Consider the following 22,286-nt stretch of genomic DNA (forward strand, 5'->3'; position numbering starts at 1 on the left):
TTTTCTGTGGCAGATACGACACTTGTTCATTGTTTTAATCTAAAGTAAAAACAGTTTTAGCAAAATTAATAAATCGATAAAAGTGTAATCTTACTCTAGCGGCTTTTTCGTATCCTAATTTTTATGGGTGGTGGAGTGTTGTTAAATGTTTATACCTGCCTTGTAAATAGAAGAATTTACACTAGAAAAGTCAAACTTTTTACTGCATAGCCTCTAAGGGGACAGGCAAGACACATACACTGGCAGACATTGTGTTACTTTTGTAAAAAATTATTAATATCATAAAAGAAAAAAACAGTATAAGAAATATCCTTGTTTTTACAATATTTTTCTGTTTTGTTAGCTACACTCATGCATTTCTTTATGATTTCATTTTATTCATCTGAAAAAAAATATAAGATTTGGAAAATGTGAAAAAAATGTGTTATTTTAGTTTTTACATAACATCACAAAACAATTATTCATATGAATAGTATATATTTTAACTTCATTAGGATTCTCTTTAAGTTTCTTCAACAGTTTAAGCCTCCATGTTGATAGAAAGAGGATCTTCATCAATAGTTTCTTCTTCTTTTATCTCTAGTTTAATATCTGCTTCACCACAATCAACAAAACTGGTAGAAGTAGAAGATTGAACTGTATTCTCAGTAGATTCTAACTTCTTGAGATGTACAGCTGATTTTTTATGCCTTGACAAGTCTGAACTGGAGTAGTAAGATTTCTGGCATAATCCACAAGGGTATGGCTTCTCTCCTGTATGGATTCTTTTATGAAGAGTTAGTGCACTTTGTTGTGTGAAAGCTTTTTTACACGTATCACAAGAGTATGGCTTCTTTCCTGTGTGGATCTTCATGTGATTTGATAATGTACTTTTGTCTGAAAATGAATTTTCACATGTATCACAAGAGTATGGCTTCTCTCCTGTATGAATTCTTTTATGGACAGTCAAATGAACTTCTTGTGAGAACGCCTTATTACATGTATCACAAGAGTATGGTTTCTCTCCTGTATGGATCCTCTCATGAAGAGATAATGCACTTTGTTGTGAGAAACACTTTTTACATGTATCACAAGAGTATGGTTTCTCTCCTATATGAATCCTCTCATGTCTTTTCAAATCACCATTTGTACAGAAAGATTTTTTACATGTATCACAAGAGTAAGGCTTCTCTCCTGTATGGAACCTTTTATGGACTGTTAATTCACTTTTTGTACGAAATGCTTTTTCACATGTATCACACGAGTATGGCTTCTCTCCTTTGTGTATCCTTATGTGCTTTGTCAATGTACTATTTTCTGAAAATGTCTTTTCACAACGATCACATTTGAATGGCTTTTCTCCTGTATGGGTTCTCATATGTCTTGTTAAATTGCCCTTTTGGGAGAATTTTTTTTGGCAAATATCACACGAGAACATGATGGATTGTTATTTGTTCTTGCACCTGAAATAAATAATATTTAACATAGTTCCAGAGTAGAAAATAATGATTCTGTGCCTGTATTATTTCATTCTATTATTGGCTATGCACAAGTATGTAGGGGAGTTGTTCTACTTACAATATTGATTCTTATTTTCCTGCTTTGCCTTAAAGTGCCCAGCAAGTAGAAGCAACCTCTTCCCCCTCCTTATAAAAAACTAATCCTACTCTGTAGGGCCTATTCAGTTGTGCTACCTTGTACCTAATATAACCTAAAATAAAACAAATAAAGAACTAACAAACAACATAGAAGGGGGGGGGGGGGCAGTTCTAAGCTCAACTAGGCTCTTTGTGGAAAACTTTCTATTCTTAAATAAAAGAAAAAAGAATTGTAAATTTTTCTTGTTGCCGTTTCCTATAAATGGTTTGTACTACACTCCAACAAAAAATATACTTACACTTATATCAAGATATTTATTTTCTTTTTATGTTACAATATAATTCAGTTTTATAATCTTGAGTCTTATTTCATTTTATATTCTGTCTGAAAATAAAATACAATTATTAATTTACAAGTAACACAATTTTAATTTTGAGAACAAATAAATATGAGAAAATGTGAAATACATATTGGTTAAATACCAAAAATTTAAATGTGTAATAAAAAAACCATTTTTTCAAAATATCATGATTTTTTCTTTAAAATTGATTTTGGAGAAGCAATATTTTTTACACATATTATCAAATCTTTAATATTGACAAATATTTAATAAAGAACATACTAAAAGACGACGTTTACAACAAATTGGCAATTTAGGTTCATTTTTTTAACAAACAATAGCGGCTACGCCCGTTGGAGTAATTTTTACTAGGGGACGATTTATATTAAGATGGTGGTGGTAACCGCCCCAAAATAGTTGGTAACCTTCCTGGGGACTATGAAAAGCTACCCTGTTAAGGAGAACCTGATCAGTTCACCAAATAGTGAGATTCTTTGCTACAAACATACAGACAAACACAAACAGACAGACTTACTTACTTGGGATACTTGATGTTGTAATTCTCTGTGTCCCCAGCTAGGGGCCCTGTGAGAATGTCTGATATTCTGTTAAACTCGTAACTGCATCCATTCAACCAACTTTTGCTTGAACTTTTTAACATCTGGTGTGTGTTTGATGTCCGAAGGAATTAGGTTCCAACCCTCCACTACTCTCTCGCAGAAAAAATTCCTTCTAATCTCTAGATTACACCTAGATTTAACCAGGTTTAGAGGTTCAGCTCGAGTTCTAGTTAGATTATTTTCTCTGTTTTGAACAAACTTCAGACCACATTCTACATTTCCAATTTTATTTACAATTTTGTGAACTTGGACCATATCAAACATTTTTCGGCGCTGCTCAAGGGTCCAAAGATTGAGCTCTGTCAATCTGTCTTCATAGGTTCTTGATGTTAGGCCTGAGATCATACCAATAGCTTTCCTTTGCACATTTTCCAGACTCTGTATGTCAAGAATAGACCACGGAGACCACACACACACCCCACCCGAAGGCGTGTTAGGTTAGAAAAAACCCCCCGCAGAAACGGTTTACACAGGATGTACTGGGACCTTATGGTGGTTTCAGAACATGCTTTCCCTAAATTGAGTTAGTACCTTCCCATAGTTGAAAATTTTAAAATTACTTTTGGTGATCAAATATTACTTTTATTTTTAGACTACCTTAACCTAACCTGCTTTATTGTCTTATTTTGTCTTTCATGTTTATCATGCAAATTCGCTGACATTGCAGTTGAAATGTCAGATATTGGAGCTTTCTAAAAAGGTCTCTAACATTTTTCTAGCTCTAATACTTTTTTAGATATCTTATTTCACAGTATTGCTGTAAAATCATCTTTTACACAACAAAAAGTTGAAATAAAAAATTAGTTATTTTAGAGTAAATTACATGTATCTTCATATAAATCACTATAATTTTGCTCCAAATTGACCAAATTGGACAGTTAAGGTGCCTAAAACTATCTACATTCAATGGACAATCCAAATACATAGTTTTTAAGACTATATAAGCCAATAGGAGCATGCTGAATCCAAATACACACTTTTTGAGACTTTATAAGTCAACAGGAGAAGGCTAAAATGAAATATCAAAGAAACAAATGTAATTTAATTTTAATTAAAAATCACTATTAAGGCATTTTTAATAATGTAAAAGGAGTATTAAGGTACAAGAAACTCATAATTAATTATGATTTATTATTTTTAAAAATCTCAGCACTAGTTTAGAGTACCTAATAGTGTTTATCAACAAAAAAAATGTGGCCTAAGAATAAATTGTTTCTTTTATTATATGTGAGATCATCCATAAAAGTCTTTTAATTACTATGTTTTTTTTAGTTAAGATGGCAAAAACTAATTTTGTTTCATAAGGTTATAAAAAATCAAAAAAGCCAATCAACTATTCCTATAAAAAATTACTAGAATTAGTAGATTACATTTGTAACCTGCTTGGAAATGATTAAAATTCTAACCAATTTTTGGTTTATTTTCAATGTTTATGTCTATTTTTCATAAGATATGTTTCTATTGGTTCAAAATATCAGATGATTGTGTTTTATTGGCTTTCTAATTACAAAGTGACAACTTTATACACCATAACTTACCTTAAAATCCTTTCTAAAGTCGATTAAATTTCAATTTATTTTAAAAAATAGGAAATATTTTTTTCCTTTAGCATTTTTAAAAATCATTTCAGCATGCTCCTATTGGCTTATATAGTCTTAAAAACTATGTATTTGGATTGTCCATTGAAAGTAGATAGTTTTAGGCACCTTAACTGTCCAATTTGGTCAATTTGGAGCAATATTGGAAAGATTTACATGAAGATACTTGTAATTTTCTCTAAAATAACTAATTTCATATTTCAACTTTTTGCTGTATAAATGATGATTTTACAGCAATACTTTGAAAGAAGATATCTAAAAAAGTATTAGAGCTAGAAAAATGTTAGAGACCTTTTTAGAAAGCTCCAATATCTGACATTTCAACTGCAATGTCAGGGAATTTGCATGATAAACATGAAAGACAAAATAAGACAATAAAGCAGGTTAGGTGAAGGTAGTCTAAAAATAAAAGTAATATTTGATCACCAAAAGTAATTTTAAAATTTTCTACTATGGGAAGGTACTAACTCAATTTAGGGAAAGCATGTTCTGAAACCACCATAAGGTCCCAGTACATCCTGTGTAAACCGTTTCTGCGGGGGGTTTTTTCTAACCTAACACGCCTTCGGGTGGGGTGTGCACAGAGCTAGAAAACTCTAAATGTGGCCTTACAAACTGTTTGTATAGCCTCAGAAAAACAACTTTATCTCTAAAGTGAAAACAGCGAGTTATTTGGCCCAACACTGCTCTGGCTCTGCCAACACTTTCCTGAATATGTTGAGAAGGTTTAAGGTTTGAGTGAACACAGACTCCAATATCTCCAAGACCGACATCCTGTTACTTTATTTTTATTTTATGTACTTAAACTTATCTTCACTCTTAATTCCTTCTTCCTCCTTTATTTCCTCTTTTATAATTACTTCCACACTCTCAGCCTCCATCTTTATAAAAAGAAGGTCTGCATCAAGAGTTTCTTCTTCTTTTATCTCTAATTTTACTTCAGCTTCACCACAATCAACAAAACTGGTAGAAGTATATGTTGGAACTGTATTCTTAGTAGAATCTTTCTTCTTGCGATGTCCAGCTGATTTGATATGCTGTGACAATTCTGATCTGGAGTAATTAAATTTCTGGCATAAATCACAATTATAAGGCCTTTCTCCTGAATGGATCTTTCTATGCCTTGTTAAGTCACCAATGTTAACAAATAATTTTTTACAAGTGTCACAAGAGTATGGCTTCTCACCTGTATGGATCCTGCTATGACGAGTTAAATCACTATTTATACGGAAAGCTTTTTTACACATATTACAAGAGTATGGCTTCTCACCTGTATGGATCCTCATATGACGGGTTAGTTTACTATGTTGTTTAAAAGCTTTTTCACATGCATCACAAGAGTATGGCTTCTCTCCTGTATGGATCCTCTTATGAACAGTTAAATAACTTTTTTGTAAGAAAGTCTTTCCACATGTATCACAACAATATGGCTGCTCTCCTGTATGCGTTCTAAAGTGTCTTGTTAAATTACTCTTTAAAAAGAATTCCTTGTGGCAAATATCACAAGTTAACATGATGGATTCTTATTTGTTCTTGCACCTGTAATAAATATTTTTTTACACAATTCCACAATAGAAAGGAAGAAAACAATAAATAACATATTTTTGATTTTTATAAATTATTCTAATATGGATGACAACATTCATGAGTAGAAAAGCTATAAGATAAAAAAGACAAGCAAAGCAAATGGAATGAGAAAACTGTCAAAAATATCATAATAAAGTAATTGCAATGGTTATATATATCAGATTAATGTGCTTAATAAATTTTTTTAATAATCCTTTATAAAATTGATGAATTCTTTCTTATTTTTTACTTTGAAGTTTTTTTCTACATGTACATTAAGGCCGGAAAATATGAAATAGCCTAAAACCATCCACAGACCATTAATAAACATTTAGTCATTTACAAGATCTTAACAAACAATTACTACTTTATGCCCTTCCCTCCTGAGATAGTCTAAAACCATTAATAGGTCTTTAGCCCTTTACAAGATCTTATGGGACATACAAAAATACAACCTACTACTTTTTACAAGTCCATTCCTAAAGAAATCCTTCATCTTTAATAACATATTGACTCACTCTAATGCCTAACCACATAACAATGGAGTTCTAAATACCTGTTTTTATTTGTGATATTTTAATTATTCCATTTAATTAGATTTCATTTTTGTGTTCTGAAAATATAAAAAATGATCAAGAAATAAAATATTTTAAGTACTGATTACAAACAAGAATTACAGATGTACACACAGAGATAACTTTACAATTCTTATTTAATCAATTTAATAATGTGTAAGGAAATAAATAGAATGGAAAAAAGTTCTTGCTTATGTAACAAAGAAAAAAAAACTTAGTAGGTAAGTAATATATAAACTTTTTATATAAAACAATTTAATTTATTAAAACTTTATCTTTCTTATCAAATAACATTCTTTTTTTTGATAAAATAAATACTATCATAGAGTTAATCATATTCAATTTAATGTTTCACAATGTCAATACTATTCATATAATCCTAATCAGGATTCTGCTCACAAGAATTAGAATCTTTATCCTGGATTTCTACTTCTTCTATTTCCTGTTTTATAGTTTCTTCAACATTCTCAGTCTCCATGTTGATAGAAAGAGGATCCTTATCAAGAGTTTCTTCTCTTTTCATTTCCAGTTTAATATTAGCTTCACCACAATCAACAAAACTGGTAGAAGTAGAAGATGGAACTGTAGTAGATTCTAACTTTTTGAGATGTTTAGCTGATTTATAATTTATTTTCAGATTTGTTTTATAAGAAAAATATAGTAAGCTCACAAAACAAGCAATCCCAATATCTGGCTTAATCTCAGAGATTACTATCCTTCTGTGAAAAGCCAAACAGACCCAGGTAATATTTTCTGAAATTGATAACAAGCTAAACAAGTTTGATATCGATATGAAGCACCCTTACCCTATATAGTGACATTAAATCTATAAAAACTAACAGAAAAAAATCTTCTCTGATTGACGTTTGTAGTAAGATATTAGACTTGTACAGACTGACATACTATCAGAAAGACTACTAATAAAAAAAACCGCCAATCACCAGTTAAAAAATCATCCCTGTATCAGTGCACAAAAGTATACTTTTATAAATATTTCTACCAAATAAAGGGGGGGGGGGGCGAAAGTGACACTTTTTGAAACCAAAACTAAAAGTCAAAGGAACTTAACTAAAAAAAGAGTTACAGGTCTGACATTTTGCATGGCAGTTGCTTTAGAGGGGTACAATATGGAACTGTGAAGAAACGGCGTCGCAACCGCCGAAAACCGCCGTGAAAAGGCAAAAAAATTTCGGCGGGAAACGGCGGTTTTCGGCGGTTGCGCCGCCGTTTCTTCACAGTTCCATATTTTACCCCTATAAAGCAACTGCCATGCAAAATCTCAGACCTGTAACTCTTTTTTTAGTTGAGTTCCTTTGTTGACTTTTAGTTTTGGTTTCAAAAAGTGTCACTTTCGCCCCCCCCCCTTTATATATCTGTACCTAGCTACTTGTGGATGTTGTCATCCTTGGTAAAAATAAAAAAAAAACTAACTTTGTTGGCGAACTTACTTCTATTTGCTAATCTGAAATTACTCGTGTTATCTTTCTTATATAATCCCAAGTCTTATTTCATTTTATATTTTGTCTGAAAATAAATATAATTACTATTTTACAAGTTTGATAATGAGATCAAAATCAATTTTCTTTTAAAAGAAATATTTTGCTGAATAAAACATTAAAGAGGTAAAATTAGCTTTGTTTTTCTTACATCTTATAATGATGCAATTGATAGAAGGCAGTGGATAAAACAAAATTCTTGTGATAAAATTCTTCCTATAGTAAGAATATGAGGGGTAGAAAAGGTTTGTAGATTTATACATATTAAATTGTTACTTGAAGTAATAGTAAAATGAGGGAAATTAACAAAAAAAATATCTAAACATTTATGAATTCATAATAGTGAGTTAGGATTTTAAAGATTTTTGAAATAATATAAAAAAAACTTTACTAACTTCTAGATGTAGGTCATACCTATTTGATTTCATACTAAAAGTATAAACATGTTTTGGTTTTAACACAAAAAGAAAATAAGATATTATACAGAATCTATTTACATATAACATTGAATAAATATAGGAAATCTTTGAAAATAAATTGAGTAAAAGAATTTGTACTATTCTTTTATACTAGGTTAGGTTAAGTTAAACTAGGTACTGGGTAGCAACTAGGTAGTAACTACATGTATGGGGCATTGTAGGTACTTATTATAATAACAAGAATATTTACATTATTTAGTTAAAATTAATTAAATACATTATAAAGTAAATTTTAAATATCCCCTGAGAAAATATACATTATATCTCAATCTTATTCTCCACAATATCAATCGTGGTAATTATATCCTCATCAGGATTCTGTTCACAGGAAAGAGAATCTTTATTCTGAATTTCTTCTTCTATTTCCTGTTTTATAGTTTCTTCCACACTCTCAGCCTCAATGTTGATCGACAGAGGATCCTCATCAAGAGTATCTTCTTCTTTAATTTCTAGTTTAATATCAGCTTCACCACAACCAACAAAACTGGTAGAAGTAGATGGTGGAACTGCATTCTTTGAATATTCTAACTTCTTGAGATGTCCAGCTGATTTATTATGATTTGTCAAGTTTGAACTAATGCAAAAAGATACATGGCATAAAACACAAGAGTATGGTTTCTCTCCTGTATGAATCCTTTTGTGGGTTATTAAACTACTACTAGTAGTAAATGTCTTTTCACATGTATCACATGAGTATGGTTTCTCTCCTGTATGAATTCTCTTATGGTCATTTAAAGAACTTTGTTGTGAGAAAGCCTTTTCACAAGATTCACATTTGAATGGCTTTTCACCTACATGAATTTTCATGTGTGTTATTAAACCACTTCTCTGTGTACATGCTTTTTCACATAAATCACATTTGAATGGCTTCTCTCCTGTATGGATCCTTTTATGTTCAGTTAATAAACTTTGTCGTGAGAAGGTCTTTTCACATGTATCACAAGAGTATGGTTTCTCTCCTGTATGGATCCTCATATGACTTACCAAATGTTGTAGTAGTCTAAATGCTTTATCACATGTGTCACATTTGAATGGCTTCTCGCCTGTATGAATTCTCTTATGTACTGTTAAATTGCTTTTTGTAGAGAATTCCTTGCTACAGATATGACACTTGTTCATGATGGATTATTAATTATTCTTGCACCTGGAATAAATAGCTAATGTTATACTTGTGTAGATTTTGTAAGTTTGTCACTAGGAAAACTATCTTCTCACATCCATCTTATTTTGTATAGCTACTCTATATGTAGGGTGTGTCCGTCACTATGTAGGTTAATGTATAATACAGACATGGTATCCTATTTATATTGTTATTGACATGATCATCCTTGTACATTCGGCTACTGCATGACAAGCCCTGTTGCTTATAAAGACAGCTGCACTGTAACAAAAAGAAACACTGAGTCAGTAACAGGCTGGCCACAGTGTTTTTTTTTCAAAATAGAATGCAGGAAAAAAGTGAATAGTATGCAATAGTATGTAAAATTTTTATAAAATAGCATGCATTTAAAACAAAATAGTATTAAATAGCATTTATTTAAACACAATACATGTATTTGTATAAACTATAGCTCATGCCTCTAGCAGCTTAAGTCTAAAAAATCTGCTCTGATGATCAAATGGTTTAAGAGATACCTAAGGTTTTATTGAGACACGGAGGGCTAGGGGGGGATGCAGTAAGAGGACTTCTAAACTAAAAATCGGTTGATACCAAGGGAGGGGGGGGAGTTCTGACACTTTTGCGTACACAGTGATTATATGCTTTGTCTTTGAAGTGAAAGGATAGGTTATTTCACAAAAAAAAGTTTTCCTTTTGGGATGTAGTTTCCCTATATTTAAAAAAAATGGATCTGGCCTCCAGGTTAAGGTGCTGCAGGACTCCAGGTTATCTCTGGACAAAAGAAGATTTGTTTTTAAGAGTTGAATATCTGCACGGTACCTTAAGGGTTTCCAGAGAAAACTAATGTATAGAGTTTTATGAAGCCCCGGAGGGCTGGAATGGGGGGGGGGGGGCTGCACCGGGATTTTACTTTTTACTTAAACTATATATCAAGCCTCTGGTGGCTTTAATCCAAAAGTATCTGCCCTTTTAATTACATTGATTATGATATAAAAAAAAGTTTAGATTCAGTATTTTAAGCCTCTTGGGGGGTGTGTGACTTCTAACTTAAAGTTTTTTTATGCCCATAAAAGCCTAAATCCAAAATATCTGCACGGTTCAAATGTGATTCTAGAGAAACCTAGAGGTTAGGTCATTTTTTAAGTCTAAAATATCTGCAACGTTTGTTAAGTGGGTTTAAAAGAAGCTAAGGTTCTATCCACTCACATGTACATGTATATTACTTGATCTACTTTTGATGTTTTATTTTATGTCCATCTTCACTTTTTATTAAAATACGTACTATAAAAAACAACCATCCCAAACTGTTTTTATTTTTTTTTCTATTATAGAACAATATTCACTTTTATTATATCTTTAATATTGATATTCTAAAGATTCTGCTACATAATATTTGTAATATAGAAAACTAACTTACTTTACTTTGCTAAACTCAAATCTCTATTTTTTTCCTTCTTTAACTTTTTCTTTCTTTTTATAATCTTAGCGTCTCAATTCATTTTTATTTAGTCTGAAAATAATTATTTTAATGATTTCACAAGTTACACAATTCTAATAATGAGGTCCGACTAATTGAAAATATTTTTACATCAAATATTCCCAAAACGTTGGTTAAAGTAAATTAGGTATGTACATGTACAAGGTAGCGCCGCAGGGTTCAGGCAACACAGATTTATGTTTGAACAATATACAAAAAAAGCAAACAAAGTACAAATAAGAGCCTATTTGCACATTATTAAAATTTATACAAATAACATTTTGAAAATAGTTTTCAAAAAGAGTAATATCATTTACAGTTTACATCATAACTTCAATACAAACATAAATATTTGAATAAGCATAAAGAATTGTGATTTTTTTAGAAATGTCTTTGGAGAAGTAATAGGTATAATTCACACATTAAATCGTAGCTTAAATACAAACATAAATACATATATAACAAATTAGCAATTTAGGTTTATTCATTATCAAACATTTTTATTTTTATCTACTTAAACAAATTTTTCACTCTCAATTCTTTCTTCATCTTTTATTTCCTCTTTTCTAATTACTTCCACACTCTCAGCCTCCATCTTTATAAAGATAGGATCCTCATCAAGAATTTCTTCTTCTTTCTTCTCTATTTTCATCTTGTAGCTTAACTTTTGTTCTAGATGCAAATTCTGTTCACAAGAAAGAAAATCTTCATTCTGAATTTCTTCTTTTGTTTCTAGTTTTATAGTTTCTTCCACATTCTTAGCCTCCATGTTGATAGTCAGAGGATCCTCATCTAGAGTTTCTTCTTCTTTTATTTCTAGTTTGATTTTAGCTTCACCAAAATCAACAAAACTGGTGGAAGGTAATTTTAATGGTTTCTCACATGTATTAACCATCTTATGACGAGTTAATGAACTACGTCGTGAGAAAGTCTTTTCACATTTATCACAAGAGTATGGCTTTTCACCTGTATGGATCCTCTTATGAACATTTAAATGACCTTGTTGTGAGAAAGACTTTTCACATAAATTACATTTAAATGGCTTCTTTCCTGTATGTATTCTCATATGTCTTGTAAAATTGAACTTTGTAGAAAAATCCTTGTAGCAGATATGACACCTGAGTAAGACACAAGAGTATGACTTTTCTCCTGTGTGGATCCTCTTATGGGCGGTTAACTGACCATTTGTTGTGAACACTTTTTCACATGTATCACAAGAGTATGACTTCTCTCCTGTATGGATCCTCTTATGCACTATCAATGCACTTGGTTGTGAGAAAGCCTTTTCACATGTATCACATTTGAATGGCTTTTCACCTGTATGAATTCTCTTATGTTCAGTTAAATGATATTTTTGTGAGAAAGCCTTTTTACATACATAACAAGAAAATTGCTTTTCTCCTGTATGAATCCTCTTGTGGACAATTAACTCTCTTTTTGTAAGGAAAGCTTTTTTACATGTACCACAAGAGTATGGTTTCTCTCCTATATGGATTTTATTATGGACATTTAATTGAGCTTTTGTACAGAAATTTTTATCACATGTGTCACAAGAGAAAGGTTTCTCACCTGTGTGGGTCATCTTATGAACAGTTAAATTACTAATTGTACGAAATTCTTTCTCACATGCATCACAAGAGTATGGCTTTTCTCCTGTATGGATACTCTTATGCATTATCAATGCACTTGGTTGTGAGAAAGCCTTTTCACATGTATCACATTTGAATGGCTTTTCACCTGTATGAATTCTCTTATGATAAACTAGCGCATTTTTGAGTGAGAACGCTTTATCACATAAATCACATTTAAATGGCTTCTCGCCTGTATGAATTCTCATATGCACTGTTAAATTACTCTTGTAAGAGAATTCCTTGGAGCAGATATGACACTTGTTCATGATGGATTTTTAATTGTTCTTGCACCTGGAATAAATAATTTTTAATGTAATACTTGTGTGAATTAAAAATAATAAATTCAAATTTTTATTGTATATTCTGAATAGAATAGTTTGCAGAGAAATTTTCCATCTGACTTTTCCTTTAAAAAAATTATACTACACCTCAACAAAGAGTAAAACTGAATATCAGTGGTAAGCAAAGTTATTTATTACAGATAGACAGACTTTGAGTTACTTTAATCTAATAAACTTACACTAAAGTTTTCTTTCTTTTGATGTTTATAATTTTTATTGACTTCAGCTTTATACTGTTAAGGCGTATTACATTTTATGTTCTGTCTTAAAATATATATGATTATCATTTTACAACTAACAAAAGTCTAATAATAGGATCTAAATAAATCAAACAAAACTATTAACAAGATTTGAATAGAAATATTTTAATTTAGAAAAAAAGACATTGTAAGAAAATTATGAGTAAAAGCTGTCTCTAGTAACTAAGTATAATTAGAAATAGGATTTGTAGACTATTTTAACTGATATTATCAAACATAATGAAAATCATTAAAATAAGAATTTGAATTTGATAAGATCATATAACAATCATATAAACTTCTGAATTGTTTAATACATTGTTAATACACATACATAGTTAAAGCACTATAGGTACTACTTTTGAAAATAGGAATATATAAATAATTTTGTCACATAATTTGCATTTCACACTTTTAACTGTCTTGTGTCTGTAAAAACTATCTATCTGTGAGAATGTAATACTACATAATAAATACATCTAACACAGGCATTTATACATCCAAAATTGCCAATTTTACATCTATTTCTTGCCAATTTTACATCTAAACTTTTTTATATGTCATAAATACATCTTATACATTATAATTAATAATAAACAATAGAGAACTGTCTGTAAGTATTTTATATGTTCGATCATGTATATAGCCATAACGCTGTGAAAAATGCTTACAAAATAAATTTTTATCGACCTAAAATACTAAAACATCTTATTTACAAGTAATCAGTTTTGTAATATCTTTCTATTTCGTGGAAAACTATTAAAAATACTAAAATACTTTTTTAAAAGGGATTTATGCAACAATTATTAAATAATATAATATTAGTTAGATATTAATTGTATTTCATAGAAAGAAAATTTGGAAAATAAGAAATTCGACCTCTATCACTTGAGAGGACAGCTGCCAACCTCCAGTTTACAGGATGTAGTAAAATACTTGGTAGAGATAATGATTAGCCAAGAAAGTAAAACAAGAAGTTTTTTAATATGGTAAAAAAATGATAATCTAAATCTTAATTTTGGGGATGATGATCTTAAGGCTCTTACTGGTAGTGATGATGACCCAGATGGTATCAAAATACGTGAGAATTGTGACAACTCATCTATTAAACTATAGTCAGATTTTTGTATTTGTAACATTCTCCAATCAAGAGAAATCCCTAAACATACAATCATGGTTTTTAAATTTTCCAAATCATAAGGTAAATAAAGTAGTTTTTAAAAGATGGTTATATTTATTGTTACAACTTTTTACTGGAGGCTACTACAAATACAAAAATTGGACCATAGTTCAATAGATGAGTTGTCATAACACTCATGTCCTGTAATACCATTTGGGTCATCATCATCACCAGTAAAAACATCCTTAAGATCATCATCCCCAAAATTAAGATTTAGATTATCATTTTTTTAATAATATTCTTGTATTATAAATATCTACTTAACAGTTTACTATTGTTTATTATTGATAAAAATGTACAGGATGTATTTATGACATATAAAAAAGTTTAGATGTGAAATTGGCAAGAAATAGATGTATAATTGACAATTTTGGATGTTTAAATGCCTGTGTTAGATGTATATTTGTCAGCATACCTTCGATATATAGTAAATTACTGTCGAATTTACATCCAGACAAACAATTTTGACAAAAATACATCCAATGTATTTCTGCCAGTTGCAGGAACGGCAACGTCCCTACTACACATTTCACATTTGAATGGTTTTCCATTTTTCTGATGAGTATTTATGGTCAGGACAGGTGATTTACCCTTAAACTATTATAAAATTGAATACAATCATTAAATACAATGAATACAAGACTAAAATGTCTATATTAGTTTGATAATAGATGTGTTTTCTCTAGCGTCGCGTTTCCTGTGCATTACAGAAATTGTTTCATATTGTTTGTAGGTCATATTGTATACATTTTCCTTTACATATCCCACAAGATTTTTTCTCAACGTATAATTTAATGAGAGTGGAATCCCTCAATCAAACATAGTATAAGTTTTTATCAAAATAGCCTCAAACCATCGCAGAACCTATTGGAAGCTTCCTTAAAATGAAGAACTTTGTTTTGTGCTTAGTAAAATCTTACTGTATATCCTTATAATAAAGTAACAAGATGTCTGTCTGTTTGTCTGTACAAAGGAAATCGCTAACTGATCAGGTTCTCCTTAACAGGGTATCTTCGCATAGGTCCTGAGAAGGTTTGTAACTATTTTGGGGGAGGGCACCACCATCCTGAATCCTCCCAAGAGAAATCACCCCAAGAATAAAATTTCCCCCCTTAAAAAAAAATTAAAGCTAAAATAAAAATGCGATAAAATTTTTTTAAAAGCCTTTTCTAATCTAATTTAATTGGGACTCAACTCCCCTTTCCTCAAGTGCTCCAAGAGGCGTCTAGAAATGGGATAAAATAGTAAAAATAATCTATAAAATATAGTAAAATTTTAAATTTTCAATACCTGATTTTGGATGACATAAAGAAGATGTCAATCAAATCATTTAATTGTTTAGCTATGTCTGAAAAAAAAGAGACAATATAAGATAAATATAATGTTCCCCTTTCTATAGGAGAAGAATAAAAATAGTAAAATAAATACTTAATTATTGACACAAAGTTTGATTTTAGAGAAATTGTACCAAAGCAAAAATTAAAACAATACAAAAATTATTTATGAAATAATTTACATTGATTAATAAAAAGTAAAAAAAAAACAGTAAATACACGATATCATTAGTTAAAAATATTTGTGATTAACATTAAAATTACAAAAATAGAAAGTATTTTGTTTATGATAATTCAATCTTGTGGTCAACAATGTCAATTGTGTTTATGTAATCTTCATCAGAAATATTAGAAAGAGAATCTTTATCCTGAATTCCATCTTCTTCTATTTCCTGTTTTATAGTTTCCTCAACATTCTCAGCCTCCATGTTGATAAAGAGAGGATCCTCATCAAGAGTTTCTTCTTCTTTTGCCTCTAATTTTACTTCAGCTTCACCAAAATCAACAAAACTGGTAGAAACAGAAGATTCTGTATTCTTCGTAGTTTCCAATTTGTTGAGATGTCCAGCTGATTTTTTATGCCTTGACAATTCTGTACTAGTTTTATAAGATTTCTGACATAATTCACAAGAGTATGGCTTCTCTCCTGTATGGATCCTCTTATGTTCAGTTAATAAATTTTGTCGTAGGAATGTCTTGTTACATGTATCACAAGGGTATGGCTTCTCTCCTGTATGAATTCTCTTATGGTCAGTTAAATTACTTTGTCTTGAGAAAGTCTTTTTACATGTATCACATTTGAATAGTTTCTCTCCTGTGCGGATCCTCTTACGGCGAGTTAGGTCACCATGTTGTGTGAAAGCCTTATTACATATATCACAAGAGTATGGCCTTTCTCCTGTATGTATTCTCTGATGGACAGTTAAATCACTACTTGTATAGAAAGCTTTTTCACATACATCACAATGGTATGGCTTCTCCCCTGTATGAAACCTTTTATGTACAGTTAAGTTATCATTTGTAAGAAAAGCCTTTCCACATGCATCACAAGAGTATGGTTTCTCTCCTGTATGGATACTCTTATGGTCCTTTAATTTACTTTGTTGCGAGAAAGTCTTTTCACAAGTATCACAAGAGTATGGCTTCTGTCCTGTATGAATCCTCTTATGAACAGTTAACTGACCATTTGTTGTGAAAGCTTTTTCACATGTATCACAAGAGTATGGTTTCTCTTCTGTATGAATCCTTTTGTGGGTTATTAAATAACTGCTAGAAGTAAATGCCTTTTTACATGTATCACAAGAGTAGGGTTTCTCTCCTGTATGAATCCTTTTGTGGGAAGTTAAAGTACTTAGTTCAGAGAAAGCTTTTTCACATGTTTCACAAGAGTATGGTTTCTCTCCAGTGTGGATCCTCTTATGGACAGTTAACTGACCATTTGTGCGAAAAACTTTTTTACAGATTTCACAAGAGTAAGGCCTCTCACCAGTGTGGATTCTCATGTGATCGTTAAGCTTAACTTGATAACAAAACGACTTTTCACAAAAATCACATTTTAATGTTTTTGAATGAACTCTTAAATGGTTTAGAAAATACTCCTCGGGAGAGAAATACTTGAGACAGATATGACACTTCTTCATTATGGATTGTTCTTGCATCTGAAAATAAAATACATATTTAGTTTAATATATCCGATTGTTTCCCTCTATCTCTCCTATGTACTCTCCTAAGTCATATGGACGCAGACATCTATGTATATGACACACATATAGCAAGTATCATTATTCACTTTGCTGTTTGATATAATGTCCAAAAGGACAGTTGCACGAAGTGTATTTAATGAGTTTGGGTAATGAGGTTTGGTTAATTAACCTTTATTGTTTAATTTAATGTCCTTTAACATTTAATTCAAAAAGTATCTTAGCAATAATTCATGATAACAATATTTTTTTTAAATGTTTATAATGCAAGGGGCTAAGCCAAAAGAAAATATTTTTAGCTTATTGTGGTTTGTTATGGACCAAATTATTCTTGTACTTGATAAAAAAAACTTACTTTGTTTCTGGACTATCGGTGATTTGTTCCTCTTTATGTTGTTAATGACTGTTTTAAGATCTTGAGTCTTATTTCATTTATATTTTATCTGAAAAAAAATATACATATTTTTTTACATGCAACACATGTTGGATAATAATGAAATAATGATATATAGATAAAAAAGGAATATATATGTGATAATGCTTTTTAAACATTGGAAAAGTTGCACCAAGACAACTCACATTGGATAAATGACAGGTTTATAACATGAACATCACTGACACTCTTTTAAGAATAACAAAATAATACATATATGAAGGCAAATCAAATCCTAAAATAATCTGATAAAGGGAGATCAAATGAAACAAAAGTTAAAATGGCAAAACAAAGAAATTAAATGAACAGTAATAGTTTAGTCAAATTAACTAAAACTGTAAACATATAAAAAATGGATTCACTAAATAATCTACAATTTAAAAAGGAAACATTTGATACTCATTCCAATCCATCAAACAACTCGCGTATGTACATTAGTACTTAATGCCGCTTTTTTTTGAAAAATGCCTCAGTTATAATGGCGTCTTCAAAAATAATTACTTGAGCTATAAGGATTATCATATTAAATTACAAGAGGAGATATTTTTGCTACAATATCTTTGCAGAGAGAGGAAACAAAATTAAACCTTATGAGAATAAACAAAATTTGATTTTATGGAAGTTGAAATTTCTTTTAAAAAAATTCTTATCAGTAAAATTTTGTGTTACATAGTACTTATCTAAAACTTAATCAATCAACAAAGAAAAAAAATAACTTTGTAGGTAAGTAATATATTGTCTTTTTATATACAACACTTTAATTTACTGAAAATTAATCTTTCTTTTCAAATGACATTCTATTTTTTGATAAAATGAATACTATCATATGGTTAATAATATTCAATTTCATGTTCCACAATGTCAATACTATTTATATAATCCCCATCAGGATTCTGTTCACAAGAAAGAGAATCTTTATCCAGAATTTCTTCTTCTATTTCATGTTTCATAGTTTCTGTAATATTCTCAACCTCCATGTTGATAGAGAGAGGATCATCATCAAGAGTTTCTTCTTCCTTTATCTCTAATTTTACATCAGCTTCACCAAAATCAACAAAACTGGTAGAGGCAGAAGATGGAACTGTATTCTTAGTTGATTCTAATTTCTTGAGATGACCAACTGATTTATTATGCATTGAAAATTCGGAATTTGATTTATAATATTTCTTGCACATTTCACAAGAGTATGGTTTCTCTCCTGTATGAATCCTCTTGTGTACAATTAATGCACTTTGATGCGAGAAAGCCTTATGACATGTATGACAAGAGTATGGCTTCTCTCCTGTATGGATTCTCTTATGATCAACCAATGAACTTTTTTGTGAGAAAGACTTTTTACATGTATCACAAGAGTATGGCTTCTCTCCTGTATGGATCCTCTTATGGTCAGTTAAATAATCTTGTTTTGAGAAAGTCTTTTCACATGTATCACAAGAGTATGGCTTCTCTCCTGTATGGATCCTCTTATGTTCAGTTAAACTACCTCGTTGTGTAAAGGTCTTTCCACATGTATCACAAGTGTATGGCTTCTCTCCTGTATGGATTCTCCTATGGAGACTTAACTCACCATATGTACGAAAATCTTTTTTGCATGTATCACAAGAGTAGGGCTTCTCACCTGTATGAATCCTCTTATGGGCAGTTAATGTACCTTTTCGTGAAAAAGCTTTTTCACAAAAATCACATTTGAATGGCTTCTCTCCTGTATGTATTCTCATATGTCTTGTCAATTCACTCTTTTTAGAGAATTTCTTGCAGCAGATATGACAATTGTTCATGATGGTTTCTTAATTGTTCTTGCACCTGAAATAAATTATATTTAATGTTATAATTGTGTAGAGTTGGAAAAATAATTTTAAAGCATTTTTAATTTTCAATAATCATTTCAAATACTAGAATTCTAGAATCTGATATACCTTCTGTATGAAAACTCCCCTCTCACACTTATTCTTATCCCACTTTCTCTTCTATCTACTCACATGTACATGACTATAGCATTATTAATTGATCTACTTTTGATGTTTTATTCAATGTCCATCTTTAGATTTTATTTAAAACACATACTATAAAAGAAACCATCCCAAACCCCAACTGTTTGAATATTTTGATTACAGAAAACTAAATCAATTCTATCACAGACAGACAGACATCCTACATCATTAATACTAAGATTCCAAAGATTCTGCTAAATATAATATTCGTTTTATGGAAAACTAACTTACTTTACTTTATAAACTCAAATCACCCGCGTTTTCTTTCTTTGCATAATCTCAGAGTCTCAATTCATTTTAAATTTAGTCTAAAAATAAATATAATTATAATTTTACATGTAACATAATTCTAATAATGAGATCCGACTAATTGAATATAAGAAAATTTAAAAATTAAAGTAGGTAGACAAACTTTTGCACTAAAGAACAGAAAAATGTATAAACTGAAACAGTATCTAAATGATTTTGTTGAAATAAAATTAATTTTTACAATTTTTTATCAATCAATATTCCTTAAACTTAGGTTAGGGTAAATTGGTTTTGTACAGGGGCGCAGGGTTATGGCAACGCAGATTTATGTTTAAACAATAAAGGAAACAAAGTATATATGATACTAGTCTTCTTATTTAAACATTTTAAAATTTTTAGGGGTTATCTAGGTGCCAATTTTTTTTCAGTATCAGGATTTTTTGTTAAAAATCATTTTTAGAAAAGTAATATAAGGGACAGTTGCACGAAGTGCATTTAACGAGTTCCCCCTTAAAGTAGTGAACCTCTAAATGTTTTTGTAAAATAGGAGATATATACTGGTTAACTATGAAGATATTTGAAATAAAATAAATTACCAGGCAGAATTGAGATACTTTCCTAAATCTCTAATTTGTGTAAGTAAAAATCACTATTTCAGTCTTGATTTTTTAAAAACTAGTGGTTGGTAATTGAAATTTTTTAAATATATGCCCTATAAGGAAAGTTTAAACAATTAAACAGGAAAAAATATGTTGTTTAATAAATTCAAGTTAAATGCATTTCGTGCATCTACTCCTTTACACATTTATCAAATCCTAAAAAAATAAATTTTTAACAAAGCACTTGCTAAAAGACATTTATAACAAATGTTTATCCAAATTCTTCCTCTTCTATAATTACTTCCACACTTTCAGCCTCTATCTTTATAAAGATAAGATCTTCATCAAGAGTTTCTTCTAATTCCTTCTCTAGTTTGATGTTAGCTTCACCACAATCAACAAAACTGTTAGATGAAGAAGGTGGAACTAAATTCATAGTAGATTTTAACTTATTGAGATGTCCAGCAGATTTGAGGTGTCTTGTCAAGTTCGATCTATCATTAAAAGATTTCTTGCATAATTCACAGGAGTATGGTTTCTCTCCTGTATGAATCCTCTTATGTTCAGCTAATACACTTTGTTTTGAGAAAGCCTTATTACATGTATCACAAGAGTATGGCTTTTCTCCTGTATGGATCATCTTATGACCAGTTAAATGTCCATTCGTACGGAAAGCTTTTTTGCATATATCACAAGAATATGGTTTTTCTCCTGTATGGATCCTCATGTGCAATGTTAAATTACCCTTTGTAGAGAATTCCTTGTAGCAGATATGACACTTGTTCATGATGGATTTTTATTTGTTCTTGCACCTGAAATAAGCATTTATTTTAGTCAATTCTTGAGTTGAAGGAATATAATAAATCTTTATTATTGTATCTTTGAATGATCAATCAAATTAATTCTTACTTTGCACTCTGAAACTCCCATCTACTTTTTAAAAAAATTACGAGATATTGAGTTTTTTTCTTGAATCATGCTACCCTGTACCCAATATAACCTAGCCTAACCCAAAGTAAAACACAAACACATAAAAACATCCACACAATAAAGAAGAAGGGGGGGGGGGGGTCTGATATCAATTTGACACTTCATGGAAACCTTTATTTTCTTAAATAAAAAGAATAAGAATCGTATATTTTCTTGTGGCCTTTTACCATTAAAGATCCATACTACACTCCAATTAAAAGTAAAAAATATATACCTAGACTTATATTGAGATTCATTAAAAGATAACTGAATTATTCTCAGTGGTTAGCAAAGTCTTTTATATGGACAGACAGACATCTACTTACTTCAATTTGCTAAGATAAAACTTACTTTAGTTTTCTTTTTCCTTTTATGTTTCTATTGAATTCAGTTTTATGATCTTAAGCCTCAATACATTTTATATTCAGTCTGAAAATAAATATAAAAATTACTTTATAAGTAACAGAATTCTAAAAAGAAGATCTAAAATAAGAAAATAAGAAATAATTAAAAATTTAAATAAGATAAATATACATTTGCAGAGAGGACAGAAAAGTTTTAAACAGTATCTACACGATTTAGTTGAAATATAATTAATTTTTACAATTTTAAATCAAAGTCAAACTTAGGTAAGGGAATATTGGATATGTACAGGGTAGCCCCACAAGGTTGGGGCAACGCAGATTTATGCTTAAACAATAAACAATAAAGCAAACAAAGTAATATATAAAATTTACAAAGTTTTTTTTTTGATGAATTATGATTTTAATT

General features: G+C 30.2%; 5 protein-coding genes across 5 annotated transcripts; all 5 read right to left on the minus strand.

The window, feature by feature from the left end:
• Positions 1–508: 508 nt before the first annotated feature.
• On the minus strand, positions 509–6,317 carry LOC145325547 (uncharacterized). The gene is made up of 3 exons (XM_080168525.1): positions 6,259–6,317; positions 4,934–5,675; positions 509–1,426 (listed from the first exon to the last, which is right to left on the minus strand). The coding sequence occupies exons 2-3, from the start codon at positions 5,648–5,650 to the stop codon at positions 521–523; spliced, it is 1,623 nt and encodes a 540-aa protein (XP_080024651.1). The 5' UTR covers positions 5,651–5,675; positions 6,259–6,317; the 3' UTR covers positions 509–520.
• A 1,859-nt stretch (positions 6,318–8,176) lies between these two features.
• LOC145325741 (uncharacterized) lies at positions 8,177–9,393 on the minus strand. The gene has a single exon (XM_080168682.1). The coding sequence runs from the start codon at positions 9,369–9,371 to the stop codon at positions 8,511–8,513; it is 861 nt and encodes a 286-aa protein (XP_080024808.1). The 5' UTR covers positions 9,372–9,393; the 3' UTR covers positions 8,177–8,510.
• A 1,051-nt stretch (positions 9,394–10,444) lies between these two features.
• LOC145325740 (uncharacterized) lies at positions 10,445–12,767 on the minus strand. Its single transcript, XM_080168681.1, has one exon. It carries the CDS (start codon positions 12,744–12,746, stop codon positions 11,364–11,366), a length of 1,383 nt encoding a protein of 460 aa, XP_080024807.1. The 5' UTR covers positions 12,747–12,767; the 3' UTR covers positions 10,445–11,363.
• Positions 12,768–15,687: 2,920 nt separating this feature from the next.
• LOC145325742 (uncharacterized) lies at positions 15,688–17,719 on the minus strand. Its single transcript, XM_080168683.1, has 2 exons — positions 17,630–17,719; positions 15,688–17,232 (listed from the first exon to the last, which is right to left on the minus strand). Exon 2 carries the CDS (start codon positions 17,230–17,232, stop codon positions 15,859–15,861), a length of 1,374 nt encoding a protein of 457 aa, XP_080024809.1. The 5' UTR covers positions 17,630–17,719; the 3' UTR covers positions 15,688–15,858.
• A 743-nt stretch (positions 17,720–18,462) lies between these two features.
• On the minus strand, positions 18,463–21,955 carry LOC145325743 (uncharacterized). Its single transcript, XM_080168684.1, has 3 exons — positions 21,867–21,955; positions 19,930–21,358; positions 18,463–19,510 (listed from the first exon to the last, which is right to left on the minus strand). Exon 3 carries the CDS (start codon positions 19,483–19,485, stop codon positions 18,538–18,540), a length of 948 nt encoding a protein of 315 aa, XP_080024810.1. The 5' UTR covers positions 19,486–19,510; positions 19,930–21,358; positions 21,867–21,955; the 3' UTR covers positions 18,463–18,537.
• Between the last annotated feature and the right edge of the window lie 331 nt (positions 21,956–22,286).

The sequence above is a fragment of the Acartia tonsa genome, chromosome 8 (assembly GCF_053477335.1).
Source record: "Acartia tonsa isolate MP-2025a chromosome 8, ASM5347733v1, whole genome shotgun sequence".
Lineage (NCBI taxonomy): Eukaryota > Metazoa > Arthropoda > Copepoda > Calanoida > Acartiidae > Acartia > Acartia tonsa.